The sequence below is a fragment of the Erithacus rubecula genome, assembly GCF_903797595.1.
Source record: "Erithacus rubecula genome assembly, chromosome: 5".
NCBI classification, from domain to species: domain Eukaryota; kingdom Metazoa; phylum Chordata; class Aves; order Passeriformes; family Muscicapidae; genus Erithacus; species Erithacus rubecula.
Genome location: NC_136687.1, coordinates 66715906 through 66725480, shown reverse-complemented (window position 1 = coordinate 66725480; position 9575 = coordinate 66715906). Strand labels below are relative to the sequence as shown.

General features: G+C 47.7%; 2 protein-coding genes across 7 annotated transcripts in view; one reads left to right on the top strand and one right to left on the bottom strand.

The window, feature by feature from the left end:
- Positions 1-8: 8 nt before the first annotated feature.
- Positions 9-3382, bottom strand: TIFA (TRAF interacting protein with forkhead associated domain). Of its 2 annotated transcripts, XM_079306019.1 has the most exons (3): positions 3256-3312; positions 1977-2126; positions 9-1310 (listed from the first exon to the last, which is right to left on the bottom strand). In XM_079306019.1, the coding sequence occupies exons 2-3, from the start codon at positions 1997-1999 to the stop codon at positions 686-688; spliced, it is 648 nt and encodes a 215-aa protein (XP_079162145.1). In that variant the 5' UTR covers positions 2000-2126; positions 3256-3312; the 3' UTR covers positions 9-685. The 2 variants fall into 2 exon arrangements, with proteins under 2 accessions (XP_079162145.1, XP_079162146.1); XM_079306020.1 differs by lacking the exon at positions 1977-2126 and having other exon boundaries at positions 3256-3382.
- Positions 3232-9575, top strand: part of ALPK1 (alpha kinase 1) — a 34860-nt gene continuing 28516 nt past the window's right edge. For 3 of the 5 annotated variants that reach the window (XR_013774288.1, XM_079305998.1, XM_079305995.1), the window contains exon 1: positions 4399-4520. The gene's annotated coding sequence lies outside the window, so the exon portion shown is untranslated. Of the gene's footprint in view, positions 3312-4398; positions 4521-5496; positions 5594-9575 lie in introns of those variants that run through there. The other 2 variants (XM_079305996.1, XM_079305997.1) reach the window with 2 other exon arrangements.

Sequence of the window (9575 nt, the reverse complement as noted above, 5' to 3'; positions counted from 1 at the left end):
ATCCTTAGTAGGGAACAAAATGCTTTTATTACAAAATTAATTTGTGGATTTTTATAGACCATGATCATTGATGCTACATATTTGTCTACATGACAAGCAAAAGTATTAACTTGCAAAAAGTTAAACTTGCAAAAATATATATGTTAATTAAATAAGTAAAAATAAAAAACAAACCTTGCTTTGAAGTTAATAAAAACATAAACTTAAAAGGGCAAAGTGTTTCCAAGTTGCAAAATCTGTGAAGTTACAACCTAGGCTTGCAAATACTGTTCTGGAATTTGGCGTACAAAGCAAAGCACAAAGTGTAATATGCAACAAGAGATTGTGCCACCCCTTGTCTGGGATCAAAACCCTGCTGTGCATGCTCTGTATTAATGCCTGTTAAATATCCCATCAAGGCACTTAGCCAGGGTTCTGGGATTGACCCTGCTGCCATGGATTTGAGTGACACCCTGTCTCCCACACCTTTCTGGGCATCACAGAGTCCTCAGGCCTCAGTGCAGGCAGTGGCAGGAATCCATTTCTGTGGAACAGTGCTCTGGAATGCCTCTGCTGGAAACACCAAGTAAAGAAGACTGATGTGCAGCAGTCAGTGAGCACCACCAAGAACCCTGGACTGAGGTAAGAGCTGTCCATGCTGGAAGCTGTGCAGGCTACAAAACCTGACCCAGCCTCCTCCTCCCCGCTAGCACAGCTCATTCTCATCAATCTCTGTGGGGCTTTTGCCTTGGGGAAGAAATAAGGAAGGAGAAATGCCATTCTCAGGTATAGGCTGCAGGGATGGCAGGCGTGGCAGGCACCTTTCCTGTAGGATGGGTGCTTCAGCCAAGTGCAAATGAGTCTCAAAATAATCCACGGACTCCCCTTCTTGAATCTCTGCAAGGATCTGGTAGTCCCCAAAGCAGATGATGCACTTCCAGGGCAGGTCGATTTTGTTCAAGTGCCCCAGTTCCGTCTGGTTGACGGTCAGCTTTGTTTTCTTGCTCAGGTTCTTTATCTCGAAGCCGCACTCGGAGCTGTGGAGCTTCCTGTAGAAGTGCAGGGAGAACTGGGCGCGGGAGACGCGCGAGTCCACCAGGCTGTAGCGGCACACGCTGGAGTCGCGGCCGAACTTGGCCGTGTCGTCCGCCCGCACCTGCTCGCGCTTGCAGAAGTTCAGGCAGCGGAACATCATCTTCTCCTCCTGCCCAGGGTGGTAGAAGGTCAGGTGGAGGCACGTCACCGTTTCCTCTGTCTCGGCTTCCTCCAAGGAGGTCATGATGGAAAGAGAGCTCAGAGCAGGGCGGCGGTGGAACCGCAGCACGGGATCGCTGCGGAACTGAACAAATTGGTTTCAGTGTGGCACTGAAATGCTCCCTGTGCTGCTCCAACTGACCCTACAGAACTCCAGACAGCTGGCTGACAATACATCTGATGAAATCTGTGCTCTGCTCTCGGTGTGTCCTGTGACAGGAAGGTGTCAAATTATTTTTACTTTTACCAACTGTCTGTAGGCAGTGGCAATTCAAATGTGCAGAAGGAACTCCTTTGGCTCTTGGGTCCCAACTGACCTCTTGCAAAGAAAATGCGTTTAGAACTGACTCCTGTGATGGCATCAAAAGTGAATGCAAAAGCTGGACTATCCACAAGACCTAAAAGAGGAATTGTCACCACCTCTAGCTATTTCCCCATTGTCTGTTTGGAAAATCCCAGCTCTCTGCTGCTGCAGAAGTGCTAAAGGAAAAGCTTCTCTTGGGTTTTGTGTTGTTTTTTTCAAGTTCTTCACATGCAGCACAGAGACCACATACTTATGAAATAAATCCTGTTCCAAAGCCTGAGTGACTGCAGTGCATCCTAATAAAACCTGAGACTGCTCACAAAAGGCTGCCATCTGGTTCTCTGAATGCAAGGCCAGTGTCTTCCTGCACTAAAACTGAGTCTGGAAAAGTCTTGCTGTTTGAAAGTAGAAACCAGCAAATGAGTTTTCAATTACTCACCAGAGAAACATGTGAGCAGCCATTTAACTGGTATCACACAGTGCAGATGTTTCTACATCCACATTGCAGTAAGAGGATGGATCCCACTGTCTCACACAGGTCTGGAGCTCAACAGCTCCATTCAGAGCTTTATGAGCAGGTGAATCATCACTGCAATTATGTGATGATTGTGTTTTTGTGTCGATGGAGCTGCCATGTGCTCTTTACACACTGCACACAAACACCAAGCACAGTGAATGGTGGTGTATCAGCGCATCGCTTTCTGTGCTAAACCTCAGAGCCCCTTCCTTTGCACCTTTAGCACAAAACCAGCCACAGCTCTGACACAGCAGCTCAGCGACCTCAGCTTGGTTACTGAAGTAGGCTGCAACAGCACAGATGACGAGTGAAACATAGAATTTCCAGCAGGGCTCACTTTAAAACAAGTTGGCAATATAATCTGTGCTTTTGGCAGGAATACAGACACCCTGGTATCAGGTTATTCCTTTCTGTGCCATCTGTGAGACAAGCTGTGGTGGCACCACTATCAATCCCTCCTCCTAGGAGATTCCCCAGCCCTGGGATGATGGAAGCAGCTCTGAGAGCCAGGAGGAACCGTCCCCGTGTCCAGTTCTGCCCTTCCGTGTTCTGCACCAGATGTTACAGGAGGTCATCTTTGGTGAAGGGGAAAACCAACTTTCACTTTGTTTACAGCCCACAGAGACACACTTCTGTGACGCGTAACTACAGCTACACTAATGACTTTTACAAATGGCTACGTTAATTAATAAAGAACAGCCACCCACTGCTCGGGCAGCCCCCTGATGGAGCTGGATCGCGGCCTCTCCCACAGACCGCGCTTCAGATCCGCGATCACCTCAGGAATCGCCGCACGGCTGCCCAGTCCTGCCTTAAAGGCTGAGCATACTGAACATTCTTTCCCCTAAATATGCTTCTACTTACTAGAGTGTTTTGGCCAGGCGAAAGAAGCTTTCTGCAGATTTTCCCCTCAGCTCTAAGGCAGCCGCTGCCTCACTGCTGGAATCAAACCGGCCGCGACCTCACCTCATCCTCCCCTCCGGCGAGCGTCATTATCCCCACTCCCAGAGGCAGGAGAACAACGCGGAGCCCTAAGAACCCGAGCCCCGGCTCCCGGGGCAGGCTCGGTGCCACCTCCCACCGGGATCTCCGGACCGAACCGGGGATCCACGGGAACCGCCCGGCGACCGCCCGCTGATCCATCCCGCCCGCTCCCTTCCCCTCACATCCACCCGGCCCGGCCCGGCCGCCTCCTCCTCACCTGCCGGGAGCGGGGCTCCGGCGCCTGCCGAGGGCTCCGGCGGCTCCTTTCTCCCGGTAATTGCTCCGGGAGCGGCGTGAGCGCTGAGGCGGGCGGAGCTGGGGCGGGACGGGCTGAGGCGGGACGGGCGGTGCTGAGGCGCTGAGGGCACCGCGGGACCGGAAGTGGAACTTTTATTTTAAAATAAATAGGGGGAGGGGGTGTGTGTGTGTGTGTGTGTGTTAAATTATTTATTACTGTGAACAGCTCTAAAGGAATAGCCACAGGTCTGTCCCGGGTTTTCGGGACCATCCGGGCATGTATTCAGAGCCGGGATCACAAGTTCGCGGGCTCCGCTGTCAGGCGAAATAATGAAATAATTTCGGTGTTACCCCCAAATGAAGGCTTTGAGGAGTAAAACGCTTTGGTGAGCGGCGCATTATGAGCGCAGCAGTTGACCTGATGATGATCTTAGATTGATTGTTGGAAAATATTTGGTAGTTTGCTTTAAGCAGATGCAGTTCAGGTTCATTGCACCGCCCTTGGGAAATAACCTAATCTTTCCCTGGCCCGTGGTCTAAACCGATCCGAAAACTTTTTCTTACTTCCATATTTTCTGTATTACGCCCTGTATACTCTGTATTTCCGTGTGACATCTGTATTTGCATAGAACAAGTGGCAAAGCAAACCTGTTCCTTTTCAATCCAGATCCCAAATATTCCATGTGTTCCCTTGTCTGGACCTGTGCAGCGTGGGACTGGCAAGTAAGTACCGAGGGCTCGATTGCCTTGGCACGGGTTGCAAAATACTCTGTTGGTTCATAGAAATTGTTTTCCACTTGTTGGTTCTCTTTATATCTTCAACAAACAGGTAAATGACTTGTGGGTTGATAAGTTCCTTTGTAGTTATTGTGGAATAGATTTTATCTGTGTGCAGTCTAATACAGCTGTTCTATGAGTTCTCCCTGACATCAGGGGAAAAAAAAAAGCATTAAACTGTGTTTAGCAAGAAGTTGTGTCGGAAAGCAGAGAAGAAAAACAGATTATTCCAACTTTCTCCCACAGCCTTTTTTACAGCAGGCAGGGCTGGACCTGTGTGCTCACACACAAGAAAAATAAAGCACTTTGCTGCTTTCTGGAAAAGCCAGGATTGCGCAAGCCCTGCTATTTATTGCATGTGTTGATGGTTATAATTCCTGCCAGCCCTTGGTTTCCGGTAAGAGCCTGAGTCCCAGGTCATGAGACAACTTTTCTGATAGGATTACTTGGATACTTGTATCTGTTGAGGTATGTAAGGACCTTTATTTTTTTCCTCCAGGATTAGGTGAGGTCGAATTAGCTGCATATTCCATTATTGTTTTATGATTGAAGTATAGCTCTGTGTGATTTTATAAAGGGGAGGGCAGGAACTGGATTTACAGCTTCTGTCTTCAATAAGTCTCTAGTCAGTTGAAACGCTGCCAGCTTTAGGAAAACAGCTCCCGTTTTGCCCTTTATGAGGAAAAAAAATATGCAGGCTCTCTGTGCTTGTGGGGTTTTTGGGTGATCATCCTGCTAAAATTGTTCCGTGCTGTAGTAGAGGTCATTCCAGTATTACAATAACTTCTCCTTTTAGCTGAAATTTTTTTGGTAGACAGCAAAACTGCAAATAAACATGGTGTTTGGGCTGATTGAGGGTTTTTCAGGCTGGAAGGCAGAGGTGGTTTTGACACGGCTGTGCATTGTTGTTCTGACAACTGATTCCTGGAACTCCAGAGCCCACACAGGCAAATCTGGGAAATGGGAAAATACAAGGAAATTTTACATTGCTGCCAGTCACACTTGGCCTTTACACCTGGTTATCACAACTGTCCCTGTGGTGCTGGGATTTGCCAGTGGGTTCAGGTGCAAAGGGTGACACACCTGTAAACGTGTGTGAGTGTAATTCCCCTGCTTTTTTGGCCACCAGCATTCCCACTCACCGGCACAGCTTGTCCATGGTGCCACCACAGGGGCATTAAAGCAGCTGCTGAGGCCCCTCTCGTGGGTTTGGGTGTACTGAGGCTGGTTTGGGCAGAGCTCTGCAAAGTGCTGCTCCTTTGGCACGAGCAGACACGAGCCCTGCGTTTCTGTGTCACACAGCTGTGACCTGCTGAGCTCAGGATGCCCCAGGAGGGTGCAGCAGGAGGATATTTGTCCTGCCCAGCCCTCTCCATATCCCAGGTGTGTCTCCCGAGGCACATGACCCCTTTTTATGGCTTTGCCTGGTGTTAAATGCCTTACTCAGGCCTGGGCACAATACCTGCCCTGTCCCAGGGCTTGCTCTCTTTGGGGTGACGCAAAACCATCCTCCAAGGACCCACGGAGTCACTGAGGAGGAGGTGAGTGAGAGCTGGTTGATTCAGAGCCATAAACCCCAGCCCTTTTCTCATTCCAGAGCAGCCAAGACTGGGAGCTCTGAGTGGGAGCCAGCAGGTGGCAATGTGTGACCAGACACGGGAAGGCAGCGCTCGTTTTGGGGGATTTCTGTGGTTTGTGGGTTTTAGTCGTTGGTTTGTGGGGATGGGGTTTCTTTCCTGTTTCTTTATTTTTCGTTTTAGGTCATAAATTTCATTTTGGTAGTGCAAGAGCTGTCGAGGTGCATGTAAGTTGATGGTAATAATGGCAGTGGTACCTTCCAAGAGCTGGGAAAGGCCTGATGGAGTGTGCACCAACCTGGAGTGAGGCTCTGCAGTGAGGTGTTGTTTCTGTGCAGCAACCAAGTTCAAACAGAAAAGAGACAGACCCTTCTCAAAGGCAGGTGTGCTCCAGAGATATCCCACTGTATTCCACTGGATGTCAGTGTGGGAGGGAGGAGAGATGCATGGGGAGGATGTGTGTTCACTGAAGTTTTAGCTCCCAGTGCCAAGAGCTGCTCCACTCCAGAGGAGGAAGAGAGAGCACGGTCCCCTCTGTTTATTTCCTTCTTTGCTCCTTCTTTACTCAGGAAAAAGAACTCTTCCACTCCTCTTTTCTTCTCATCTGACCTGAACAAACTGATGACAAATCTGGCCTTGACTACTGAGAAGTATTCCTGGCAAGGTGGACTCTGTTTATGTCACTTTCCAAGTTCTCATTTTCGTTCTACATCATGATCTGTCCCTTCATCCTCCTTTTAGAGCCTTTCTCTTCCTTCTCACTTTCTCTTCCAGCTTCCTGCCCATCCTGCTGTCTGCTGTGCTTCCCTCTCACCATCCTGCTGATTATTTTTCCTATTCCCTCTAATGCTCCCTCCACCTTTGGTTTGTTTTTTCTCTTTCTCCCTCCCCTGCAAAGGAAAAGTAATTTTGATAGTGAGGAGGTTGAACTTTGCCTTCTCCAGGCCCCAGTTCTACTGTGGAGGCTGAATCCACTCTCCTTGTCTGGTTTGACACCATTCAGAGGGAATTTAATGTGCACAGTGCAGGCTGAGCAGAGCCAGCCTTTCCAGTTACCTTCATTGAAAAAAGAAAGTAATTTTGAACAGTTAAAGATGATATAGCCTGTATTTTGCTGATATGCAACAGGACCAGTGAATACAGTGATCTTTTTGTTGTTCTGTGGGTTTTTTGCCCTTAAATTTGTATAGATGTGAAAGTGTTGAAGATTCCACATTGTGTGGCAATAAGAACACAGTCCCATTAGTCCCATTATCTCATTTATATCATTCCAGGGCACCAAGCTGTGAGCAATGCAGCCTTGCAGGTACATGCATGACCATTTCTCTCTTTTTTCCTCAGAGATGGATTTGTCTGTGTCCCAAACTACTCAAGCAGCTTCCTTCCTACTCAGGGAAGCAGGTGTCTGGTTCACCTTCACCTTTGGTTGTTCTGGAAGCCCTCCCTTGGGGCAGTTGCTGTTGAGGTTTAGGAAAAAAGGATTTTTATTACTGTATCTCTACATAAATTGGCACTGAGGGGTGGTGAAGGCAGCTGAGTGTCCCTTCCTTGTTTGCAGCCCTTTGCCTGGAACTCCAGTGTGTCCCTGTCAGAAACTCCTGGGCATGGAAACAGCAGGATTTCACAGCACAGGGAGCATTGGTTTATGGCTCTGTGTATGGTCTCACAAGGGAACACTGTTCAATAGGCTTCAAAGTGATTCAGCCCTGGCACAACCGTGGCTGTGGCCACATGTAATATAGCCTGTAGCTCTTTAAAGAGGATTAGCCTTAGATCAGGGACAGCATTCATTGCTGGATTTCATGTAAAGGAGGATATGCTAATGAAATGGAAATGTCTACAGCAAACATTGCATAATATTTGGAACCTCAAAACTGAGCATTGTGTCTTGATATCTCTGCTGGGAGCCAAACTTTCATATTCTGATCGTTATTCAGAACAACTATCACCTGTAATATCACCACAAGCTCTCTGTAACAAATCAAGATCTAGTTTGCAGTTTTACAAGCAAACTTAAAATGATAGCAGCAATACTTGAAGGTAACTTTTTAAATATTGCTGTGCTTTAATGATGTCATAGTTCTCCAACAGAGACAAAACCCACCACAGCTTAAAATATCTTCATTTGGGTTTTCTGCAGCAGGCACAGACTTTGTTTGATCCTGTGTTCTTTTCCCACCTGCTTTAAACACCATTTTTGGGTTTACAGGAGTTTCAGCATCAGTCCTGCAGAGGCACAGAGTTTCTGACATGCTTTTCTGAGCCATTTCACCTTTTGAGGCACTTTCTGCCTGTACATCCACCTCCTCTGCATTTGGCTCTCCTGTCTCCCTGTTATGCCAGTCTTCAGAATGCTTGAGATTTGACATTGCTCAGATGTAAAAAAAAATCTCCCAGACTTCAACGTGAAGTTGGATTCAAACTGCCTGAGTCAAGGTGTTTTTTTTACAGATGTCAGGGGCATTTCTGAGGAAACCATTTCAGTGGGAGCTCTGGGGAGTCACCATCCCCTTCTCTGCACCCTGGTTGTATTGTTGCCTGTCAAGGAGCTCTGGTTTCTCCCTGTGCTTTTAAGCTTTTAGGAAATTTCTGCCCCTGATGCAGAGCTGTCTCTGTGCCTGCCCTTGGAAGTGCCCAGCCCTGCTCTGGGTGATTCCTCCTCCCACGAGGAATTCCTGTGAGCTCCTTTCTGTGTGTCTGTGGCCAGGGTTCAGTGCCACCAATGCCAAACACAAACCACAGTGATGGACATTAAACACCCTGATGGGCCCTTCTGCCTTTGTGCACTTGAAGTGCCTCATCCCAGTCTGCTGGGGCATAAAAGTGCAAAAAAGCCTTTGGGAAGAGGATCCTTCTGGCTGCACTTCCCAAACCTGTGCTTTCATTGCTTAGTTGCCTTTTCTCTCCTTGCAGCTCCTTATCTCAGGATTTTGTTGTTCTGGGATTTATTTTCTGTGTTTTGTTTTGGGTTTGGGGTTTTTTTTTAAGTTTTGCTGTTTGGAAGGTTTGGGTTTTTCTCTGCAGACGTGGAGGGTGGTGATACATATTCATGAAAGAGAAGTCTTTCCAGCCCCTGCCTGCACTGACAAAGACTTAGCTGTTTCACACAGCAAGCTGACTGGAATTGTGTGGGGCCTGCCTGACCAGATTAGAGCAAACAGCCAGCTTATTCCTCCAGTAGTCAGGCCTCCCCTTCCTAACAATTTCCCCAATTGTCATTTTGACAAGGCTGTCATTAGGTGATGGCTTCTTTTGGCCATTTTCAGATAAAGATAATTTCCTTAACTTCCATTTTATTTGACAACAAGTAGTTTGGGAGAGAAAGGAAGTGCTTCAGTAGTTTATGGATTAAGGGTTTGTCACTTCAAAGGCATCTTTGATCTAAAAATATGTGCTGTACCAAATTCATTATGCCTTTTTTCTTTTCCTTTTTTTTTTTTCAGAACTTTTTAATTTATTGATCTGCCCCTCATTATTCCTTTTTTTTTTTTTTTTTTTTTTTAACATGCCCTAGTAGTACTTGGGACAGCAGTGCTGAGGGAAAAGCACCCAAGTGGCCTCTCTGAAAAGTCATGACCAGGGCAAAACAACAGGTGCTTTTGTTCCAGACTCTGCTTTTAGCCAGAGGTCCTGCCTGCTCCTGCCATGGCAGCTCCATTCAGCACTGGGAGACAGAGAGTTCAGGTTGTGTGTTGTTCTGGGTCACTCTCTGCTGTAACTGGCCTGGATCCAGGCTTTGCTGTAGGTTGGAGGTGGGTTTGGCTCCCTGATGCCCCTCTGGCCACCTCTGTGTGCTGGGCAGTGGCTGTGTCCCCTTGGCTCTGTTCTGTGCCTGTGCTGCACCAAGAAATCCCAGACCTCATTCCCACACACTAAACTGCAAAAGTCTTTTCCCCAGGATGTTTGCAGCTGGAATGCTCTCCCTCAAAACCCTGAGCTTTGGAGC